At 44.6% G+C, this 24825-nt stretch overlaps 1 protein-coding gene across 1 annotated transcript in view; it reads right to left on the bottom strand.

Annotated features, from left to right (window-relative positions):
- Positions 1-7753: 7753 nt before the first annotated feature.
- Positions 7754-24825, bottom strand: part of LOC141072949 (chitin synthase chs-2-like) — an 88197-nt gene continuing 71125 nt past the window's right edge. Inside the window, exons 15-19 of the mRNA XM_073560233.1 lie at positions 23623-23733; positions 21688-21905; positions 21313-21440; positions 12785-12911; positions 7754-8102 (exon numbers count right to left, since the gene is read on the bottom strand). Of these exons, the coding sequence (XP_073416334.1) occupies positions 7754-8102; positions 12785-12911; positions 21313-21440; positions 21688-21905; positions 23623-23733 (933 nt within the window). The remainder of the gene's footprint in view (positions 8103-12784; positions 12912-21312; positions 21441-21687; positions 21906-23622; positions 23734-24825) is intronic.

Here is a 24825-nt window from a genome sequence, read left to right as displayed (position 1 = left end):
CGTCACTTTGGTCACAGGCAGCTGTGCCATCGAGCGTGTCACATAGCGCTCAGATATCAGTGGGCCTCACACAATCCACAAGTGTCCAGTGTCCAAAAGTGTGCGCAGAGATTCAAAATCTCCATTATCCTCTCGTCACTTTGGTCACAGGCAGCTGTGCCATCGAGCGTGTCACATAGCGCTCAGATATCAGTGGGCCTCACACAATCCACAAGTGTCCAGTGTCCAAAACTGTGCGCAGAGACTCAAAATCTCCATTATCCTCTCGTCACTTTGGTCACAGGCAGCTGTGCCATCGAGCGTGTCACATAGCGCTCAGATATCAGTGGGCCTCACACAATCCACAAGTGTCCAGTGTCCAAAAGTGTGCGCAGAGATTCAAAATCTCCATTATCATCTCGTCACTTTGGTCACAGGCAGCTATGCCATCGAGCGTGTCACATAGCGCTCAGATATCAGTGGGCCTCACACAATCCACAAGTGTCCAGTGTCCAAAACTGTGCGCAGAGATTCAAAATCTCCATTATCCTCTCGTCACTTTGGTCACAGGCAGCTGTGCCATCGAGCGTGTCACATAGCGCTCAGATATCAGTGGGCCTCACACAATCCACAAGTGTCCAGTGTCCAAAAGTGTGCGCAGAGATTCAAAATCTCCATTATCCTCTCGTCACTTTGGTCACAGGCAGCTGTGCCATCGAGCGTGTCACATAGTGCTCAGATATCAGTGGGCCTCACACAATCCACAAGTGTCCAGTGTCCAAAAGTGTGCGCAGAGATTCAAAATCTCCATTATCCTCTCGTCACTTTGGTCACAGGCAGCTGTGCCATCGAGCGTGTCACATAGCGCTCAGATATCAGTGGGCCTCACACAATCCACAAGTGTCCAGTGTCCAAAAGTGTGCGCAGAGATTCAAAATCTCCATTATCCTCTCGTCACTTTGGTCACAGGCAGCTGTGCCATCGAGCGTGTCACATAGCGCTCAGATATCAGTGGGCCTCACACAATCCACAAGTGTCCAGTGTCCAAAAGTGTGCGCAGAGATTCAAAATCTCCATTATCCTCTCGTCACTTTGGTCACAGGCAGCTGTGCCATCGAGCGTGTCACATAGCGCTCAGATATCAGTGGGCCTCACACAATCCACAAGTGTCCAGTGTCCAAAAGTGTGCGCAGAGATTCAAAATCTCCATTATCCTCTCGTCACTTTGGTCACAGGCAGCTGTGCCATCGAGCGTGTCACATAGCGCTCAGATATCAGTGGGCCTCACACAATCCACAAGTGTCCAGTGTCCAAAAGTGTGCGCAGAGATTCAAAATCTCCATTATCCTCTCGTCACTTTGGTCACAGGCAGCTGTGCCATCGAGCGTGTCACATAGCGCTCAGATATCAGTGGGCCTCACACAATGCAAAAGTGTCCACTGTCCACAAGTGTGTGCAGAAATTCTAAATCTCCCCTGTCCTATAGACACCTTGTACCTTGTTTTACATTACTATATAGTTTGTTGGATTTTGTCTACATTTCTACCAAAAATGAGGAAGGCTGGTGGAAGAGGCCGTGGAATTGGGCGGGGGTTGGCAGCTGGTAATGATGGTGTTGGTGGTGGATCTGATGGTAGTGGCAAGAGCAAAATAGGACCGAATGCAGGAGGTGCTGACCCTGCGTCATCGTCTGTCTACATAAGGCCTCAAACGCTTAGTTTTCTAGGAGTTGGCAAACCGCTTTTAAAGGCAGAGCATCAGGAAAAAGTTTTGTCTTACATTGCTGACTCAGCCTCCAGCTCTATCGCCTCCTCTTCTTCAGTTGTAAAAAGTAAAAGCACTGAGTCGTCATTGGAGGCTCATGTTCATGAACCACACCTTTCCTTGTGTCCTTCACCCCAACCAAGATTGAAGGATGACACAGGCCATACTACTGATTACTCCATGGAGCTGTTTTCACATACCATGCCTGGATTATCAAGTCAAATGGTGAATTACCCAGGCCAAGATGAATCTGACATGGAGTGCACTGATGCACAGCCGCTGATGGATGATTCTGCTGGTACATTCACTCAGAGCACTACATTGTCCTCGCAGTGTACAGAGCCAGATTTTGACCCTGATGAGACTCAGGTTCCCCTTCCCGCACACTATACCACCATACACGGTGACACAGAGAAAGGTGCACATGACATAGAAGAGGAGGTGATGGATGACCCAGTTGTTGACCCAGATTGGCATCCATTGGGGGAAGAGGGTGCTGCTTCCAATAGCTCAGATGAGGAGCATCCACAGCAGACATCGACATCGCAACAGCTGTTATCTGGCAGGCCCGGAGCACTCCAAAGACAGGTTCCAAACATCAAAAGAGTTGCTGGACAGCTTGTCCAGAGGGTCAAAAGATCACAGCGTGCTAGGCCGCAAAATGTCTGCCATAGTAGGAAGAGTGCAGTGTGGCACTTTTTTGAACAAAATCCTCATGATCAGGCCAAGGTTATCTGTAAGAAGTGCGCAAAGACCTTTAGCCGAGGGAAAAATCTGAAAAATTTGAATACCAGTTGCATGCTTAGACATTTAACCAGCATGCACTTGCAAGCGTGGACACAACACCAAACCTCAAGTGCCACATGTGCAACTGATCACAACGAAGGTAGTCAGCAACGCTACATTGTTTCCCCCACTGTAAGCCCACCGGTTAGCACAGCAGCAAATGTTGAGGTGTCGTTGCAAGGCCACAGCAGTCAGGGAATCCCACTGTTATATCAACAAGATAAAACTGAGGAGAGAAAGAGCGCAATAGGGTCTTATCTGGGTAACAGATGAAATAAATTCAAGGAATCTACTCACCTTTTCCAAGATATTTTAAAGCATGTAGATCAATGTCAGCCTGCTGCACGCCCGAGGTTCACGTCCGTGACCACAGATAAAGATCCTTATGGATAAATTATTAGGCTTATCGTGCGCTGCTGAGACCAGGATAAAGTCACCACATGAGAAACTTTTAACTCTTTATTCCCAACGCGTTTCAAAGTGGAATATCACTTCTTCTTCAGGGGATGACATATGTCATCCCCTGAAGAAGAAGTGATATTCCACTTTGAAACGCGTTGGGAATAAAGAGTTAAAAAGTTTCTCATGTGGTGACTTTATCCTGGTCTCAACTGTAATATCAACGAAAGACTGATTCTAGGCCATCAGAAAGAACACCAACTCCATCACCATCATCAACCCTCTCTCAGTCCGCCCTGTCCACCGCTACTTCCACCATATGCAGCTCTCAAGTCCAGCTCACCCTCCCAGACACTATGAGTAGGTCAAGAAAGTACTCAGTCTCTCATCCGCGTACACTGGGTTTGAACGCCCACATTGCCAAACTAATCTCGTTTGAGATGATGCCCTTTCGGTTGGTGGAAAGCACAGCTTTCCGCGAACTCATGGCCTATGCAGTACCACGCTATGACCTACCCAGTCGCCACTTCTTCTCTCGCAAAGCCATCCCAGCCCTCCACCATCATGTGAAAGACCGCATTGTCCATGCACTCAAGCAGTCAGTGAGCGGAAAGGTGCACCTCACAACTGATGCATGGTCCAGTCGGCATGGCCAGGGCCGTTACGTGTCCATCACTGCGCACTGGGATAATGTGGTGGATGCAGGGTCCACAGGGGACAGCGGTGGTGGGACAGTGCTGCCTTGCCCACGGTATAGGAAACAGTTGGCTGTAGGCGTTCGACCCTCCTCCTCCTCCTCCAGAAGCGAAAGCTCGTCCACAGAGCGCAGTCGTACGAGCACTCCATCTGCAGCTGCTACTGTTGCACACGATGTGTCCCCCTATCGAGCAGCTAGTGGAAAGCGTCAGCAGGCTGTGTTGCAGATGATGTGTTTGGGCGACAGACACACCGCCGAGGTGCTGGCCGAGTACTTGAAGCGACAAACTGAGTCATGGCTGGGCAGTGTACATCTTGAGGCAGGCAAGGTAGTTAGTGATAACGGGCGTAATTTTGTGGCAGCCATAGCCCTTTCAAAACTCAGCCACATACCTTGCTTGGCTCACACCTTGAACCTGGTGGTGCAGTGCTTCCTCAAAAATTATCCGGAGTTAACAGCCCTGCTCCAGAAGGTGCGAAGACTGTGCGCGCACATCCGCCGGTCGCCTGTACACTCCGTTCGTATGCAGAAGCTGCAGCGATTGCTTCACCTTCCCAACCACCGCCTCATTATCGACATTGCAACAAGGTGGAACTCCACCCTGCACATGGTGGAGCGGCTGTGCGAGCAGAGGCAGGCCATAATGCATTTGTGGGAGGATACACGGCCAGGCACTTTGAGAGCAGACATGGAGTTGACAGGCGTGCAGTGGTCGAAGCTGAAAGACCTTTGTAAAGTCCTTCAGTGTTTTGAGGAATGCACACGGCTGGTAAGCGCAGACGACGCCATCCTAAGCATGAGCATCCCACTTATGCGTCTGCTCATGCAAACTTTGACGCACCTTAAGGAGCAGGCGTCTGCAGCCAATGTTGATGAGGAGGAAGAGGAGGAGGGAATCCTTGATGACATTCAGCCATTGTCTGCTCAGGGACCTCTCCTGGACGAGGTGGAGGAAGAAGAGGAGGAGGAGGAGGATGATGGGGATGATTACTTAGGGGAGGAGGATGCATCTTGTGGGGCAAGTGAAAATGTTGGCGTGGCAAGGTCTGGTACAGGGTTTGTGCGTGACTGGAGGGATGTGGATTTGCCAGAAAGTGCTCCTCCACCCAGCACTCGCAGTGCATCATTGACACCGGGAACATTGGCCCACATGTCAGATTATGCCTTGCGGATCCTAAAAAGGGACCCCCGCATTGCCAAAATGATGAACGATGACGACTACTAGTTGGCCAGCATCCTGGATCCACGCTATAAAGGCAAATCACAAAACATCATGCCACAGGAGAACCTTGACCTAATATTGGCTAATAAACAAGCAACTCTGGTAAATCGGTTGCTTGAGGCATTCCCAGCACACAGCAGCGGTGATGGTTCTCACACGAGCCATACGGGCCGGGGGCAGCTTGGCAGAGGTGTTCATGGTGCACACAGCAGAAGTGGCGTTGGAGACAGGGGTTTCATGACAATGTTGTGGACTGATTTTTCAAATACCGCTCACACAACTGGTAATACTGCATCGATGGAAAGTGACAGGAGACAGCAGTTGTCAACTATGGTTACAAACTACTTTTCCTCCCATATCGATGTTCTCCCACACAGGTCATTCCCCTTTGACTATTGGGCCGCTAAACTGGACACCTGGCCTGAATTGGCCCAATATGCCTTACAGGAGCTCGCTTGCCCAGCTGCAAGTGTGCTATCGGAAAGAGTCTTCAGTGCAGCTGGATCAATCCTGACAGAAAAAAGGACCCGTCTGTCAACCCAAAATGTGGATGATCTAACCTTCATTAAAATGAACCACGCATGGGTTTCCAAGGATTTTGTCCCACCTTCCCCTGATGACACATAGGGTGACAGAAAAATGGCTTGCTTTGGTCCACCTCTTCCTGGTACTTCACCTATTTCGCCTTTTGCATCAGCTGAATGTCCAACATCAACATATGCCACTTTCTAAAACTCCCTAACTGTGCTGCCTCCCCCCCCATGGCCGGGGTCACCACCTAGCGCACGACACCGTGCGAGTGCCGTTGCCCTGGACAGGTGGGTAGGCCGACTCTTGGGCGCGGGCACTGGCACAGGGTCCCTCATAGTGCAATCAAGTGTCTCTGACGGTGGTGGTGCACACCCGCCGTCAGACACACCGCTGTACTATGAGGGGCCCAGTGCCAGTACCGACGCCCACGAGTGGGCCCCCCTTGCTTGGGCAGGGCCCCAGCATTTGCAATCTTTACCTCTCCCTGCTCCTCCGCTGTGTAATCTGGGCCATCAAATCCATACTGTGCCTGACACCGTCTGAGCCTGCCTCCTGAGACATATATTTTGAATGTGTACGCTATCCATACATGTTATCCGGGGATACGGTACCCTTTCTAACCTTTGTGCAATCACGTGCAATCCATACTGGGCCTAACACCGTCTGAGCCTGCCTCCTGAGACATATATTTTGAATGTGTACGCTATCCATACATGTTATCCGGGGATACGGTACCCTTTCTAACCTTTGTGCAATCACGTGCAATCCATACTGGGCCTAACACCGTCTGAGCCTGCCAACTGAGACATATATTTTGAATGTGTACGCTATCCATACATGTTATCCGGGGATACGGTACCCTTTCTAACCTTTGTGCAATCACGTGCAATCCATACTGGGCCTAACACCGTCTGAGCCTGCCTCCTGAGACATATATTTTGAATGTGTACGCTATCCATACATGTTATCCAGGGATACGGTACCCTTTCTAACCTTTGTGCAATCACGTGCAATCCATACTGGGCGTGAGAACGGCTGGCGAGCTGTTAAGCAAGCTACAGCACCTGTCCAGACAAGTACAGGGATTCCCTAGCGAGGAGACTTATTTGATTGTTTTCAATGTTGGGACAGCAATTTTTGGGGAGCACTATACTCTGGAGAATGATAGATGGGGCCCACCATACACTGGAACATTCCAAAGGTGGACATCAGACACTGGAGCAGCATTTACAGGGCCCATTATACACTAGAGCATTAGAAATGGGGCCCATTATGTTTGGAGCATTATTTGGGCCCATAAGACAGTGGAGCTTCATCCATGGGGACCAACATATACTGTAGCATTATGTGGAGCTCATCATATACTGTTTCAAACATTATATGGGACCAATGATTCTGTATGGAGAAATAGATGGGCCTCATCATGAGATGTAAAAAGTAAGGTATTTTTCATTGTACTATACCGCTATTTATCTGCCGTATCGGAGCATGATGAGTTGTGGTATGTGTTAAAGGGGCGCTCTTTCGCCCAGGGCACATGAAAACCTGCAGCCAGCCCTCCCCCCCCACAACTTTAGCCAAATAACCCCCATTTTTCAGTGCGTAACTTATATTATGAAGTTAATTAAGGTTGACAAGCTTAAGTAAGAATTGATGCTTTTGGCATTCAAATGGGCACTGTAGGTGTGTTTCCTGTCCTCCTCTCACTGCCGACTTTTATTCCCCATTGACTTACATTGGGTTTCGTGTTTCGGGACGACCCCGACTTTTCCCTATAATCGGACGATCTTGCTCGACCCGACTTTTGGAAAAGTCGGGTTTCACGAAACGAAACGCGACCCTAAAAAACCAAAAGTCGCTCAACTCTAGTGAGCACTATTGCAGGGTGTCAGCTATAATGAAATGCGCTGAGTGATCGTCGCGCTATAAATGTATGGCGGCTTGTGGACCAGTCCTCCCCTTGCGTCATACTTGTACGGCACATGTAATAGAGGGGTTAAAATATGTGACAAGTAAATATTACAAATTAAGCCAACAATAAATATTAATAATGTATTATAATAAATTACTTTTTTCAAGCATTAGATGTATTGTAAACTTATTATAGAATAAATTCTTGTCAAGTATACTTATTTTTATTTAGTACTAAGTAAGACTCTGGATATGGCATTTGTAGTACATTTTGGGCATTTTCTGTGACATGCACAAAGATATGGGAAAATCATGTTCCTATAAATCTGTGTGTACAGCACCTTCAGAAGCAGTAAGTAGGACATTAAATATCAGTACTGACTAAGGTATCTGTGAATCCAGCACTAGAGTGAGATAACACAATGACTGGAGCTTTCAGCATTAGTATCTTTTTTACATTTTTTTCACTCAGAAAATGCTTTCTCCTCCCTTGACCATCTCCAGATTTTTATCAGCAGCATGTCATTGTAAGGTTCAGCCAGGACCATAGCCATGGCCGAGGACACCTGGGCATTAGTGTCCTGGCTTTCCCTCGTAGAAAAATAATGTTCATTAGTCAGCATACCTGTGTCTTCGGGTCCATCTCCTTGATGATCTTCCATATGCCGCAAGGGACCCTCTCCAGGCGGATTTGCATTAACTGAGACACAGTCCATTTCAACTTTAACAAGAAAATCTTTACTTGTTTCTCTACACAACACATCCATAGACTTCACAGGTTGCACCTCACATGTTCCTTCATCTTTTCCTACACTTCTCACAAATGTACAGCACGTACCCAGGTCAGACCGTCCCAGACGATCCCTCAGCGTCCTCCCTGTTCAGCTCTGCTACGAGTAGACATTCACCTGTCTGTTTCGCCCCAGACATAAGATCATCAGCTACCAAAGTCAGTTGCCACATGGATAGTGACCTGCCCCTCTGTACTGTCCCTTGCGATGACACAGAATCCTCCTGGGTCAAACTCACTGTTTCTGGAAGTTCACTCAGCCATTTCACCCCGGGTTTGAGGGCATCAGCCCAAGTGATAAGTTGCCATGTTCTGAAGCCACCTGTGTTCCCGCGTTGTCACTACTTCTGTCTCAAGTCTTTGTTCCTTGTCCACTGTGAATTCCTGCTGTACTGGCCCGCTGTGGTCCTGGCCTGGTGCTGCGAATGACTGGGCTCCTAGCTTGAATGTTACGGAGCTGCCACGTTACTCCTGAGCACATAAACCCATACAAGTGAATTGGGTATTAACCCTGGGCCCTTAGTCCCGTGCTCACAGAAGGGCACCATGGCCCGAACTGACTGCACTTCAGGAAAAGCTCCTGCTTACCCTGCAGCATGCCCCTCCTAATTAACTATTAACTAACTATATTCCTACTCTTACTATACTATACTCTAGCTGAAAGCTCTGTACAATATAATGTCCCCCCATCTAGTGGCCAAACCTGAACACCACACTTGCCCTGTACACTATACATAGCAGCATTACAAAAGCAGAACATTATACATATATACATTCATTAGGACACGGTAATACACATAACAGTGTAGCAGTACAATTGTGTAAGAGTAGTAATACACTAAGTCATGTAGCAGTACCTTCATATATTACAAATATACATCCACTAATAAGATATGGCATCGGGACGAAATAGAAATGCAGAGGCATAAACAAACGTAATCTATCATACCCCCTACATCATCACTCTTTGTGTTGTGATCCATGAATTATCAGTGCAGGAGGCAGTGGAATATGAAGGGAATAATTAGGTCATAAGTGGAGAAAAAGGTTTTTTTTACAATAAGATTTATAAAAACATATACCATATATTTACTTCTGCTTGTTTCAGGTTTGTTGTGATGCCCATTTAATTCTGTTGCATGAAATTTTACAGTTTGTGTTGAGAAACAAAGTTGGCTAAAATATATTTAGAGAATAGTTATGTGTCATATCCTAATTGGACTGAAGGTGTTATTGGATTATTATGGGGTGACGCTCTAATAAAGAAGGGATTGGGTATAATTGCCAATAATAAACAAAATAATATCATACAGCACCAGTCTACTGCTTCAAAAGCAAGCACAATATTGGTGATTATCTGCATTAGAAAAGGCACATTTACTAAAAAGAGAGAATTATATTACTTTTTTATATAGCACTGGTGTGACACCACATCATAAATATGTGGTCCAGTCTTGGGCACCAGCCCTTAAAGGAGTTGTCTGGTCTTAACTGCAAGTCTGCAGTTACCCTATGTGACTGCAGACTTATGAATCCTCACAACACGTGTACTGCACTAAGGGTACCGTTACACTTAGCGATGCACCAGCGATCCTGACAATGATATGGATCGCTGGTGCATCGCTAAGTGGTCGCTAGTGAGGTGCCACACAGGCAGATCTCACCAGCGACATCTCAGGGGTCGGGGGTCGCTACTTACCTGTCAGACGTCCACGCGTCGCTCGTCGGCACCACAGGAAGCTGACGATGAGAAACGGTCCAGGACCTTCTCGCGCGATCAGCGATAACCAGCGGGGGAGCCGGTCGGAGGTAAGTATCAGACATAGCGATAACCAGTGACGTTACAGCGATATTGCTAGCGATATCACAGTGTGTAACGGGGGCTTAAATGTTGTAACGCTCAGATAATGTTTTGAAAATAGCTGAAAAACATTTAGATAATTTAGTAATAAATGATTATACTAATAAGTGACATCATACCTACAATACCTACCAAAATGTGTTTATAAACCCCCTAAAAAGTGAACAAATAGCGGATATGTATGAAAATATAACAAATTTTATTACATGTCATTTACAAAAATGCACAACCGCTATAGCAGAAAAATGGACAAGAAGGTAGAATGTGCAGAGGTAGTTGACTGATTAGAGACTGCTGAAAAGTGCGCAAATGTAACCTCAATTTGAATACAATCGTCCTCTAGTGCATACAACATATAGTGACAGTATAAGTAAGAGTAATAACCCGGATAAACAGACAAAGAGTGCAAAAACAGCAGTACATGCAAAAATTAATGCTCATCCATGTAACTGTATGTTCCTGTGTTTGTGTCCACAGCCTCGAAGCGCGTCTCGTGTGGGCTTCCTTGGGGGGCTGTATTCAATTCAGTTATGTTTTGAAAAAGTTAATATAACTTATAGAAGCTTCCATTATGATTGTGCTTCGTGTCCTAACATTGTAAACATTGGAGATTGCAATAAGATATACAGAATAAAACACATTTTTATTGTCATATTCGTCTTATATGTATGAATTTTCAATCTGTGTTCCCTCTTTATACTTCATTCAGTCTCTCCATAGACTCCTACAAAAGAGAAATATGAGTTTCTTTGTAATTTTATTTTTATTAAATAATATTTTTGCCAAATGCTTCACAATTCTTCAGTGGTCAATTCATCATGCAAAACTGAGACAGCCAGAGCTGCGGCCAAAAAGTGAGTACTATTTGACTTTTTTATGCTAAATATCTGCAAGTGTTTGGGGTCCACTTTGTTGAAAGTGGAAAACCCCTTTAGGGCACAGACAGACAGCCGTACAACATAGGTGACAATTGTATCGCAATGCTCAGACTGGCCAGCTGCTCTCCAGACCCGAGTTTTACAGCTGCATAAAAATACAGGCCTTCACGCTGGGGTCGGGAGAGTCGCCGGTCAGTCCGATCATTGCGATACGATAGTTGTCCATGTTGTATGTCCGTCTGTCTGAGCCCTTACAATAAATTAAATAAGTACCTTAGAAGTTTATACCGTATTTTTCGCTTTATAAGACGCTCCGGATTATAAGACGCACCCCAAATTTTGAGGAGAAAAATAGGAAAAAAACTTTTCTTAATAAAATGGTGGTGCATCTTATAATCCATGCATCTAATTGCTTACCGGGGGTGGAGATGGAGGAGGCCGGAGTGGAACATTGCTGCTGGGATGAGGAGGTGTTTTGAAGTGCAGCGTGCCACTGCCGGTGTCTGATACTGCCGCCGCCCTATGTCCCCTGCTGCTTGCTGCCCCGGCGCTGTCCCTCGGTGCTTGCCACCACCGCCGCGCTCTGTCCCCCAGTGCTGCCCCAGCGCTGTCCCTCGGTGCTTGCCACCACCACCGCGCTCTGTCCCACGGTGCCTGCCACCACCGCTGTGCTCTGTCCCCCGGTGCTTGCCGCTCCATGCCTGCTTTCCTGTGGATTTCTTCCTGGAAAATGACCGCCGCGCATGCGCAGATGGAGATCTCGGCACTGAAATCTCGGGAGATGAGATTTCAGTGGTGAAATCTCATCTCCCAAGATTTCAGTGCCGAGATCTCCATCTGCGCATGCGCGGTGGCCATTTTCCAGGAAGAAATCCACAGGAAAGCAGGCATGGAGCGGCAGAGACCCCCCATGCAGAACGGGACAGAGCGCGGCGGTGGCGGCAACTACTGGGGGACAGAGCGTGGCCGGTGGCGGTAAGAACCGGGGGGCAGCGTGGTGGCAGCACCGGGGGACAGCGCCGCGGCAAGTACTGGACACTCTCAGCGGCAGCACAGAAAGGTATATCCTTTTTGTAAGATGCACCCCCATTTTCCCCTCAAATTTTGGGGAAAAAAAGTGCGTCTTACAAAGCAGAAAATATGTATTTTTTTCTCACTGTTTTATGAATACATTTGTATTCAATGACAACTTGAGCAAATGTCGGCATATGTCACAAATTTGACTTATTTCCCAAACTGAATTATGAAATACCCTCCTCACATACAGTATATAGTAACATATGTAGGCCAAAAGAGTGTTACACTTTTCCCTAATAAAGAGCTGTACTCTTTGTAAAAGTACTAAATAGCCATTACCCATTTAACACGTGACAAGAAAGTCAATGACAAACATGTAAGTCTATAGATGCACAAATGGAAATGGTTGGGGCATGTGCAAAGTTCAGAATGCATTGTGCGTAGTCTAGCTAAAATATTTAATCCGATTTGGTAAGGCTGCGCTCTACGGGCTCATTCAGACATCCTTTTTCGTGTCCGGGTGCTATCTGTGTTTTGTTACGGCTAGCACTCATACCTGTAATATTCTACAGGGCCATTCACATGTTGTGGACTAGGTGGTCTGTGGACAATCGCAGAGTTATGTCCAATTTTTATCAGCTTGTTGGCTCAAAATCGACAATACAAGCCTCTGAGTCTGATTTTCATGGACTATCAGTAAGGAAAGGGTGGAGAAACTTTGTCATCCACATGCGTGAAAAAATTGATGACACTCAGACCACACTCTGCTCAAACTCTGAACAAAATAACCTGTCCGATTTTCTTGTACATGGAAAATACTGACATCTTCATGAGCCCTAAGAGAGAATACTTGAGCTAGAAATGTTAGACTATTGGACGACCAAGCTAACATTTCTCTGATGCACACTGTCTCAGGATAGACGTAGATATTCTGATTAAGATAACTTACCTGTTTTCCGTTTTATCTTTCCTTTTTATTCTTATAAGCAATGAAATGGATAAAGGTGACGATTCTGCAGGCACAAAAAGATTTCCATCAATATCGACCAGCCAAGCATGCATGCCAATTATTAAAACTTTAGTAATAAAACATTGACTTATTCGACGGCCATAATGGAACTATGTGGGCCCTCCGCTTGGGTTTCACATTTTACAGTTTAGCCCAATCTAAAACAATTCAACCACAAATGGGACATATCTATAAGTGTAGCTATTTCTTTGCTATAATGTGATTTGAAGAATTCTTTCACTTGACAACTTTAACCCCTTGCTGTCAAAGCCAATTTTCATTTTTTGCTCCTTAGCTTTTTCCTAACCTTCTTCCAAGAACCATAATGATGTAGCCATGTGAGAATGTGCTTTCTTTGTGGAACTAGTTGTAGTTTAGAATTACATAATTCACTTTAACATATAATACACTGGAAAACTTTAAGAAAAAATTAAAAGTGGGATGATATTGCAAAAAAACCCCCCACAAACTCACCACTGTTTAATGGGTTCATAAGGTTAGTAAGACTGGTTTCATATTTGCGTCTGTGTGCGCAGCGTTTGATCCGCATAGGTCCACATGTGTCATGCGTACATATATTTAACATGGAGTACACAGGGACATGCGTTTGCATGCTTTTGCGTACGCATGCGTCGCTTCGCAGTGTGCGGCGAACGCAACATGCTGCATTTTTTGAGGCGCGCATGCGGATGAGTGCATAAAAAATGCATTAGTGTCTATGGGAACGCATGCGTTATTCAAAATGCATATAGAAATCCTATGAGGCACGCCCATTTTTGTCTGTTGTCATATGGAACGCATGCGCATAATCAACACAAACTCATGCAAAAACGCATAAACGCTTGCACACGCAGCGTTTTTTCCCTGTCATGCGTAAGATGATGCATATAATAAACGCTGCGTAAACATGCGGTTTGCATGCATTTTTGCATGCGGATGATACGCTGCAGACCCAAACGCTAATGTGAACCTAGTCTAAGGCAGTAAGGTTAAAACAATATCAAACTTATAGATATAGATTTTTTAATATTTTACTGGATTGTGTCCTCATTTTCTGAAACTCATAACTTATTTACTTTTCTGTCTACAGAGCCATATGAAGGCTTGCAATAAAAGCTGTCTCTATAATATTGCACAGATTCACACCCAATATCTGAGTTACCAGGTACACACTGGGGCTGAAATTCAGCCCTGGTTTTTGAGATCACACAGGCCCATGTTGTCCCCGTCCCCATGAACCAGTTGGGAATATATTACAAGATTTATTACAAGACCAATATTTCTAATGATACCCCGAGCCTGCTGGGGTAAGTGACGGAGTCAGCGACTTAGTGCTCCATCACAACTCTTAAGGCTACGTGCACACAGTGCGGATTTACCCGCGCAGATTTTGCACAATCCGCAGGTAAATCCGCAGGTCAAAAGACCTGTGGTTTACCTGCGGATTAGCCTGCGGTTTTGTCCTGCGGTTTATCACCTCCACAATGGAGGAGATGGCAAACCGCAGCGGAATCCGCAGAAAAGAATGACATGTCAATTCTTTCTGCGGATTTGAAACCGCAGGCAAAACCACGCGGAAAAATCCGCACCGTCTGCACAGCGGTTTCAATTTTCCATAGGCTAGAATGGTACTGTACATCACCTGCAGTTCTGCTGCGGATCCGCAGGGCCAAATCCGCTGCGGATCCGCAGCAAAATCCGCACCGTGTGCACATAGCCTCACAGTATGGGAGTCTTGAGAACACTGATTCTGCTAACAACATAGCAGACAAGGCAGCCAACGACCAAACAGGTCCTCCTGGCATTTGCCAGAATTGCCAGATGGCCAGTCCGGCGCTGTCAGTTACCCATATCAGGAAGGTGTTGGAACAAATCTGTCAGTAGCTTTGACAAACTGTCTTGGAGCGCTAGGCTACACACTGACTGGCTTCATACTCAGACCATGTACAGTCATGGCCAAAAGTTTTGAGAATGACACAAATATTATATTTTCACATGATCTGCTGGCCTCTGGTTTTTATGTGTGTTTGTCAGATGTTTTTATCACATACAGAAATATAATTGCAATCATATTATGAGTAGCAATAGGTTATATTGACAGTTAGAATGAGTTAATGCAGCAAGTCAATATTTGCAGTGTTGACCCTTCTTCTTCAGGACCTCAGCAATTCTCCCTGGCATGCTCTCAATCATCTTCTGGATCAAATCCTGACTGATAGCAGTCCATTCTTGCAAAATCAATGCTTTTATTTTGCCTGAATTTGAAGGTTTTTGTTTGTCCACCCGTCTCTTGATGATTGACCACAAGTTCTCAATGGGATTAAGATCTGGGGAGTTTCCAGGCCATGGTCCCAAAATCTCTATGTTTTGTTCCCTGAGCCATTTAGTTATCACCTTTGCTTTATGGCAAGGTGCTCCATCATGTTGAAAAAGGCATTGTTGATCGCCAAACTGCTCTTGGACGGTTGGGAGAAGTTGCTCTTGGAGGACATTCTGGTACCATTCTTTATTCATGGCTGTGTTTTTAGGCAAGACTGAGAGAGAGCCCATTCCCTTGGCTGAGAAGCCACCTCACACATGAATGGTTTCAGGATGCTTGACAGTTGGCATGAGACAAGACTGGTGGTAGCGCTCACCTGGTCTTCTCCGAATAAGCCGTTTTCCAGATGTCCCAAACAATCGAAAAGGGGATTCATCAGAGAAAATGACTTTACCCCAGTCCTCAGCAGTCCACTCCCTGTACCTCTTGCAGAATATCAGTCTGTCCATGATGTTTTTCCTGGAGAGAAGTGGCTTCTTTGCTGCCCTCCTTGAGACCAGGCCTTGCTCCAAGAGTCTCCGCCTCACAGTGCATGCAGATGCACTCACACCTGCCTGCTGCCATTCCTGAGCAAGCTCTGTACTGCTGGTAGCCCGATCCCGCAGCTGAAACACTTTTAAGAGATGGTCCTGGCGCTTGCTGGTCTTTCTTGGGCGCCCTGGAGCCTTTTTGGCAACAAGGGAACCTCTCTTCTTGAAGTTCTTGATGATGCGATAGATTGTTGACTGAGGTGCAATCTTTCTAGCTGCGATACTCTTCCCTGTTAGGCCATTTTTGTGTAGTGCAATGATGACTGCACGTGTTTCTTTAGAGATAACCATGGTTAACAGAAGAGAAACAATGATGCCAAGCACCAGCCTCCTTTTAAGGTGTCCAGTGGTGTAATTCTTACTTAATCATGACAGATTGATCTCCAGCCCTGTCCTCATCAACACCCACACCTGTGTTAATGGAGCAATCACTGAAACGATGTTAGCTGGTCCTTTTAAGGCAGGGCTGCAATGATGTTGAAATGTGTTTTGGGGGATCAAGTTCATTTTCTAGGCATATATTGACTTTGCAAGTAATTGCTGTTAAGCTGATCACTCTTTATAACATTCTGGAGTATATGCAAATTGCCATTAGAAAAAATGAAGCAGTAGACTTTGCAAAAATTAATATTTGTGTCATTCTCAAAACTTTTGGCCATGACTGTAAGTTTGTTGTAAGGCTCCTGTTTATTGTTTTTTATGCAACCCAATGTTGGTTACACTTCAACAATGCACTTTAAAGGAGTGGTCAGGTCTAAAATGAAAAGTCTGCAGGCCTGTGAATCTTTCCTGTGCATGCAGTGTGTGCTGCAAGGATTCACTGTTGTCTGCCTTGGAAACAGCGGTAAAGTATGCGATATACATACTCCTGTTCAGAATCTGTCACTCACCAAACGGCTGTGCCCAATACACCGGGTGCGGCCTTGCTGCATACACTTGTATGGAGCATGGCTGCGCCCATGAGTTCTGCCCGGGAGTATGCGTGTTGTTCCCGGGGTAGATACCAGTGAATCCTTGTAGTGCACAGAGGTTTACAGTCACGCAAAGTAACTGAAAACTTTTTATTTTAGACTGGCAACCCCTTTATTATAATTATACAACTTTACTTATACTTCATTGTAATATAAAATGCCATGTAGCCCCCATGTCTGCTATTTCTTAGGCCCATAGTAAAAACAATAAACCCTTTACGAATTATATACCCTTTGTTGAAACCTACATTTACTGCACACTGTAAATAAAATGAGCAATGGAGATGACAATAGTGGATCCTTTTTTAACCCCTTCACCCCCAAGGGTGGTTTGCACGTTCATGACCGGGCCAATTTTTACAATTCTGACCACTGTACCTTTGAGGTCATAACTCTGGAACGCTTCCATGGATCCCGGTGACTCTGACATTGTTTTCTCGTGACATATTGTACTTCATGTTAGTGGTAAAATTTCATTGAAATAACTTGCGTTTATTTGTGAGAAAAACGGAAATTTGGCGAAAATTTTGAAAATTTCGCAATTTTCCAACTTTGAATTTTTATTCCCTTAAATCACAGGGATACAGCACACAAAAAATTTGATAACTAACATTTCCCACATGTTTACTTTACATCAGCACAATTTTGGAACCAAAATTTTTTTTTGTTAGGAAGTTATAAGGGTTAAAAGTTGACCAGTGATTTCTCATTTTTACAGCACCATTTTATTTTTAGGACCACATCACATTTGAGGTCACTTTGAGGGGTCTATATGATAGAAAATACCCAAAAGTGACACCATTCTAAAAACTGCACCCCTTAAGGTGCTCAAAACCACATTCAAGAAGTTTATTAACCCTTTAGGTGCGTCACAGGAATTTTTTTGAATATTTAAAAAAAAATGAACATCTAACTTTTTTTCACAAAAAAATACTTCAGGTTCAATTTTTTTTATTTTACCAAGGGTAACAGGAGAAATTGGACTGCAAAAGTTATTGTGCAATTTGTCCTGAGTACGCTGATACCTGAAATGTGGGGGGGAACGACTGTTTCGGCGCATGGCAGAGCTCAGAATGGAAGGAGCGCCGTTTGACTTTTTCAATGCAAAATTGGCTGGAATTCAGATCGGACGCCATGTCACGTTTGGAGAGTCCCTGATGTACCTAAACAGTGGAAACCCCCTACAAGTGACCCCGTTTTGGAAACTAGACCCCCCAAGGAACTTATCTAGATATGTGGTGAGAACTTTGAACCCACAAGGGCTTTACAGAAGTTTATAACGTACAGCAGTACAATTAAAAAAATCATATTTTTTCCACAAAAATGATCTTTTCACCCCAATTTTTATTTTCCCAAGGGTAACAGGACCCTGAAAGTTATTGTGCAATTTGTCCTTAGTACGCTGATACCCCACATGTGGGGGTAAACCACTATTTGTGTGCATGGCAGAGCTCGGAAGGGATGCAGCGCCATTTGACGTTTTTGGCTGGAATCGAGATCGGACATCATGTCGCGATTGGAAAGCCCCTGATGTACCAAAACAGTGGAAACCCCCCACAAATGACACCATTTTGGAAACTAGACCCCCTAAGGAACTTATCTAGATGTGTGGTGAGAACTTTGAACCCCCCAGTGCTTCACAGAAGTTTATAACGCCCGGGCGTGAAAATAAAAAATTTGTATTTTTTCCACAAACATGATCTTTTAGTCACCATTTTTTTATTTTCCCAAGGGTACCAGGAGAAATTGGACCCCAAAAGTTGTTGTCCAATTTTTCCTGAGTATACTGATACCCCATATGTGGGAGAAAACTACTGTATGGGCACACGTCGGGGCTCGGAAGGGAAGTAGTGACGTTTTGGAATGCAGACTTTGATGGAATGGTCTGCGGGTGTCATGTTGCCTTTGAAGAGCCCCTAATGTACCTAAACAGTGGAAACCCCCCACAAATGACCCCATTTTGAAAACTAGACCCCCTAAGGAATCTAGATGTGAGGTGAGCACTTTGAACCCCCAAAGGCTTCACAGAAGTTTATAATGCCAGTGCATGAAAATTAAAAATTTGTATTTTTTCCACAAACATGATCAATTAGTCCCCAATTTTTTTATTTTCCCAAGGGTAACAGGAGAAATTGAACCCCAAAAGTTGTTGTCCAATTTGTCCTGAGTACGCTGACACCCCATATGTGGGAGAAAACTACTGTATGCACACACGTCGGGGCTCGGAAGGGAAGCAGTGACATTTTGGAATGCAGACTTTGATGGAATGGTCTGCGGGTGTCATGTGCGTTTGGAGAGCCCCTGATGTACCTAAACTATTGAAACTCCCCACAAGTGACCCCATTTTTGACACTAGGCCCCCCACGGAACTTATCTAGATGTGTGGTGAGCACTTTGAACCCCCAAGTGCTTCACAGAAGTTTATAACGCTCGGGCGTGAAAATAAAAAAATCATTTTTTTCCACAAAAATGATATTTTTGCCCCCAATTTTTTTATTTTCCTAAGGGTAACAGGAGAAATTGGACCCCAAAAATTGTTTTGCAATTTGACCTGAGTAGGCTGATACCCTACATGTGGGGGTAAAACACTGTTTGGGCGCATGTCAGAGCTTGGAAGGGAAGGAGCACCATTTGACTTTTTCAACTCAGAATTGGCTGGAATTGAGATCAGATGCCATGTTGCATTTGGAGAGCCCCTGATGTGCCCAAACAGTGGAAACCCCCAATTCTAACTCCAACCCGAACCCCAACACACCCCTAACCCTAATCTCAGCCCTAACCCTAGCCCTAACCCTAGCCCTAACCCTAACCCTAGCCCTAACCCTAGCCCTAACCCTACCCTAACCCTAGCCCTAACCCTAGCCCTAACCCTAGCCCTAACCCTAACCCTAGCCCTAACCCTAAACCTAGCCCTAACCCTACCCTAACCCTAGCCCTAACCCTAACCCTAGCCCTAACCCTAACCCTAATGGAAAAATGGAAATAAATACTTTTTTTTATTTTATTATTTTTCCCTAACTAAGGTGGTGATAACGGGGGGTTTGATTTACTATTTATGGCGGTTTTTATGTTTGGCGGCTGTCACACGCTAAAAGACGCTTTTTATTGTAAAAATAGTTTTTGCATCACCACATATTGAGAGCTCTAATTTTTCCGTATTTTGACCCACCAAGTCATATGAGGTCTTATTTTTTGCGGGACGAGTTGACGTTTTGATTGGTACCATTTTCGGGCACGTGACATTTTTTGATCGCTTTTTATTCCGATTTTTGGGACGCAGAATGAACAAAAACCAGCGTTTCATGAATTTCTTTTGGGGGGGTGCGTTTACACTGTTCCGCGTGCAATAAAATTGATAAAGCGGTTTTATTCTTCGGGTCAGTACGGTTACAGCGATACCTTATTTAGGTCGGTTTTTTTATGTTTTGTCGGTTTTATGCAATGAAAACTATTTTATATAAAAAATAATTATTTTTGCATCGCTTTATTCTGCGAGCTATAACTTTTTTATTTTTTTGCGGATGATGCTGTGTGGCAGCTCGTTTTTTGCGGGACAAGATGACGTTTTCAGCGGTACCATGGATATTTATATGCGTCTTTTTGATTGCGCGTTATTACATTTTTTGTTTGGCGGTATGATAATAAATCATTATTTTTTGCTTCGTTTTTTATTTTTATTTTTTAAGGAGTTCGCTAAAGGGGTTAACTAATGGGACAGTTTTATAGGGCGGGTTGTTACGGACGCGGCGATACCTAATATGTGTACTTTTATTGTTTGTTTTTTTTTTATTTCTAAAAAATGGATTTATTTGGGGGAATATTTTTTTTTTTTTTCTAATTTATTTGACGATTTTTTTAAATTTATTTTAACACTTTTTATTTTTTTTTTTACTTTATTAAATAGTCCCAGGTGGGACATCACTGTCCTGTGACAGATCGCTGATCTGTCACATCACAGATCACTGTGACAGATCAGCAATCTGTCACAGGCACTGCAGAAGGCTTCCTCATGCCTGCGCTTTGCAGGCACTGAGGAAGCCAGCTTCCTGCAGGCCCCCGAAGGCCCCCGTCGCCATCTTGGATTCGGGGGCCTGCATTGCACTGCCGTGGGGGGCTCAGGGAAGCACGGAGGGAGCCCCCTCCCTGCCGATGCTTCCCTTTAACCCCCGGTACACCGCGATCATGTTTGATCGCGGTGTGCAAGGGGTTAACGTGTCGGGGGCGTGCCGGGTGTCAGCTGTGATAATCAGCTGACACCCGGCCGCGATCAGCGGCGCTCACCACGTGGGCGCCGCTGATCGCAGTAGACGTACTATCCCGTCCATGGGCATAGGGATAGTACGTCTCATGTCAGGAAGGGGTTAAAATCTTTTTTAAAATAAATACCTATTTATAGGTAACTCTACGCTGTTTCCTATTTTAGGCGAAGAATTGAGTCACCAACCTTAGTAGTGTGGTTACTAAAATAACCCATTTGGAGGTGAGTTATATGCAATAATACAAATTTAAAAATGCAAAACATTATATTAAATGATAGCTATACATAATAATATATTTCAGGGACTCGCCAGATTTTCAATTAGTTCCATATCTGAAAGCAGCATGATATAGGGACAGAGACCCTGATTCAAGCGATGTATCACTTACTGGGCTTCTTACTGCAGTTTTTATAAAAATCAATTTGATCTGTTACAGCTCTAGCAGAACTCTGAATACTGAGCTCTTTGTATATTCCTTCCAACTCCAAACCACAAATTGAAAACTGTGCCTGTAAACTGTGCATAGGCAGAAAGCTGCCAATCAGTAGTGGGGGTGGAGTTCTACCGAGCTCTTACATATTTTACACCTACCTGGTAGCAGTTTACTAGTCGTCTAATGATCATCTCCTGCTGATAAAACTGTGATTTTATTAAAACTACAGCAAGCAGCCCAGTAATGCTGCTCTTACATTCGGTGCCCAAAACCTGGTGACTGATTGCCTTTAAATAATTCAATCAAATAGTTCATGCTTCGTATTTTTACCTGTGGTACAAAAGAGCACTGAACTGTAGTAACAGCAAAATAGCAAATGACAGTAGGAACATGAATCCAATGGGATCCACATAGAGTTTTTCAGTGCTTGAATGGCTGCCATTCGCATAAACCTTAGGCAGAACAATATGCACCGATGAGCCTATGATTTGCAGGATAAATGTTGCAACAATCCACAGCAAGTTGATCATCGAGATGACGAATGTAACCTGTTGGTATTCAGAAAACCAAAGAATATAAATGTCAAATCTGCAGATATAGATGTTTTTAAATACAGTGGGGCAAAAAAGTATTTAGTCAGTCAGCAATAGTGCATGTTCCACCACTTAAAAAGATGTGAGGCGTCTGTAATTTACATCATAGGTAGACCTCAACTATGGGAGACAAACTGAGAAAAAAAAATCCAGAAAATCACATTGTCTGGTTTTTTTTCATTTTATTTGCATATTATGGTGGAAAATAAGTATTTGGTCAGAAACAAGCAATCAAGATTTCTGGCTCTCACAGACCTGTAACTTCTTCTTTAAGAGTCTCCTCTTTCCTCCACTCATTACCTGTAGTAATGGCACCTGTTTAAACTTGTTATCAGTATAAAAAGACACCTGTGCACACCCTCAAACAGTCTGACTCCAAACTCCACTATGGTGAAGACCAAAGAGCTGTCAAAGGACACCAGAAACAAAATTGTAGCCCTGCACCAGGCTGGGAAGACTGAATCTGCAATAGCCAACCAGCTTGGAGTGAAGAAATCAACTGTGGGAGCAATAATTAGAAAATGGAAGACATACAAGACCACTGATAATCTCCCTCGATCTGGTGCTCCACGCAAAATCCCACCCCGTGGGGTCAGAATGATCACAAGAACGGTGAGCAAAAATCCCAGAACCACGCGGGGGGACCTAGTGAATGAACTGCAGAGAGCTGGGACCAATGTAACAAGGCCTACCATAAGTAACACACTACGCCACCATGGACTCAGATCCTGCAGTGCCAGACGTGTCCCACTGCTTAAGCCTGGACATGTCCGGGCCCGTCTGAAGTTTGCTAGAGAGCATTTGGATGATCCAGAGGAGTTTTGGGAGAATGTCCTATGGTCTGATGAAACCAAACTGGAACTGTTTGGTAGAAACACAACTTGTCGTGTTTGGAGGAAAAAGAATACTGAGTTGCATCCATCAAACACCATACCTACTGTAAAGCATGGTGGTGGAAACATCATGCTTTGGGGCTGTTTCTCTGCAAAGGGGCCAGGACGACTGATCCGGGTACATGAAAGAATGAATGGGTCCATGTATCGTGAGATTTTGAGTGCAAACCTCCTTCCATCAGCAAGGGCATTGAAGATGAAACGTGGCTGGGTCTTTCAACATGACAATGATCCAAAGCACACCGCCAGGGCAACGAAGGAGTGGCTTCGTAAGAAGCATTTCAAGGTCCTGGAGTGGCCTAGCCAGTCTCCAGATCTCAACCCTATAGAAAACCTTTGGAGGGAGTTGAAAGTCCGTGTTGCCAAGCGAAAAGCCAAAAACATCACTGCTCTAGAGGAGATCTGCATGGAGGAATGGGCCAACATACCAACAACAGTGTGTGGCAACCTTGTGAAGACTTACAGAAAACGTTTGACCTCTGTCATTGCCAACAAAGGATATATCACAAAGTATTGAGATGAAATTTTGTTTCTGACCAAATACTTATTTTCCACCATAATATGCAAATAAAATGAAAAAAAAACAGACAATGTGATTTTCTGGATTTTTTTTTCTCAGTTTGTCTCCCATAGTTGAGGTCTACCTATGATGTAAATTACAGGCACCTCTCATCTTTTTAAGTGGTGGAACTTGCACTATTGCTGACTGACTAAATACTTTTTTGCCCCACTGTATATTAATATACCTGTCAAAGAAGCAGCTATTAGCAATCGCTTACTTTATTTCTCAAAGTCTTCAATTCACTCTGAACCATGGCTTGCTTTTCTTCATCCTCTTTGATGGGCTCCAGGAGATCCGTGATAACTTCTTTCCAGAATGGTTCTTCCTCCTACAAAGATTGTTCATTGTATTGCTATTTACTTTTTTGTACATCAACATATAACTGAAAAAAGCACATCTCCATCACAGAGATTTCTCTACCACCTATTCATACGTTACAGCTTAGCTCTATCAATTACTCGCAAATTCATCTCTCTCCTCGCTACTCCTCCGCTTCTCCCCTCTGCAAATCTCTTCACTGGCTCCCATTCCCTCAGCGTATCCAATTCAAATTACTAATACTGACCTACAAGGCCATCTATAACCTGTCTCCCCCATACGTCTCTGAACTAATCTCCCGATACCTTCCCTCACGTAATCTCCGGTCCTCTCAAGACCTCCTTCTCTCCTCCACACATATTCGCTCCTCACCCAACCGCCTCCAAGACTTCTCCCGAATATCCCCCATCCTCTGGAATTCTTTGCCCCAACAAGTCCGACTATCAACCACAGTCGGATCCTTCAGACGGAACCTGAAAACCCATCTCTTCAAGAAAGCCTGCAGCCTGCAATGACCCTGCTACCTCCTTCTCTCTCACCACTACCGGTGATATCACCTCAACCAACACCGGAACTGCTGCAACCCACCAACCTACTGTCTCTTTCCCCACCATCCTATAGCATGTAAGCCCGAAAGGGCAGGGTCCTCTCCCCTCTGTATCAGTCTGTCATTGTTAGTTTGTTTACTGTAAGTGATATCTGTAATTTGTATGTAACCCCTTCTCATATACAGCACCATGGAATCAATGCTGCTATATAAATAAATAATAATAAAGACCTTGAATACAGTGTCAGTGTGCAAGCTAAATTGCAGCTCCAATCAAATTCCCCCTTATAATATAGGAACCGTGTTGATCTCAATTGCTACAATGAAGGAACTTCATCACTCTATGGAAATTCAGGACTCCTTGTGCTATTTCTTTGTACAGTTCAGCCCCATTCTGCAAATTAGCTTCATTTATGGGGCTAAGTTGCCATTCCCAGCACAGTACCTTGTGATCAGTGGGGATCATGCCAGGTGGACCACCACAATGGTATAGCTTTGTAACAGACCTAGAGCAGTGTTACTTCATGCAATTCAATTACCTACAACAGGTGAAAT

Source organism: Dendrobates tinctorius, unplaced genomic scaffold (genome assembly GCF_039654945.1).
Source record: "Dendrobates tinctorius isolate UK_male_01 unplaced genomic scaffold, ASM3965494v1 ptg000293l, whole genome shotgun sequence".
NCBI lineage: Eukaryota > Metazoa > Chordata > Amphibia > Anura > Dendrobatidae > Dendrobates > Dendrobates tinctorius.
This window is presented reverse-complemented; position numbering and strand designations above follow the sequence as displayed.